The following is a 273-nucleotide window of genomic DNA, read 5'->3' on the forward strand; positions in this document are numbered from 1 at the left end:
CGCGCTCACCTTGCGGGACTTGTCCAGCAGCTTGCTCACCGTGTTGCCCGTGGAGGCCTGGTACTTGGAGAGCTTGGTCAGGTCGTTCTGGATGCCCTTCACCGAGCCCTCCAGGCTGACCTGCCGCTGCTCCATCTTGTGCTGGTTCTCCTGCACCACGTCCATCATCTTCACCAGCTTGTCCAGGAGCGTGAGCACCGTGACCGCGTTCACCTGCGCGTGGTCCCGGAGGGCCTCGTCCGTGCTGCCCAGGTGCAGGCTGGGGCTGGGCGT

At 65.2% G+C, this 273-nt stretch overlaps 1 protein-coding gene across 1 annotated transcript in view; it reads right to left on the reverse strand.

Moving 5' to 3' along the window:
• The window catches only part of SDPR (serum deprivation response), a gene marked incomplete at its 5' end in the record, with an annotated part of 13,447 nt that extends 13,174 nt beyond the window's left edge, over window positions 1-273 (reverse strand). The window contains one exon of the mRNA XM_014544767.1: window positions 4-273. Coding sequence (XP_014400253.1) covers window positions 4-273 — 270 coding nt within the window. The remainder of the gene's footprint in view (window positions 1-3) is intronic.

Source organism: Myotis brandtii, unplaced genomic scaffold, assembly GCF_000412655.1.
Source record: "Myotis brandtii unplaced genomic scaffold, ASM41265v1 scaffold381, whole genome shotgun sequence".
NCBI classification, from domain to species: domain Eukaryota; kingdom Metazoa; phylum Chordata; class Mammalia; order Chiroptera; family Vespertilionidae; genus Myotis; species Myotis brandtii.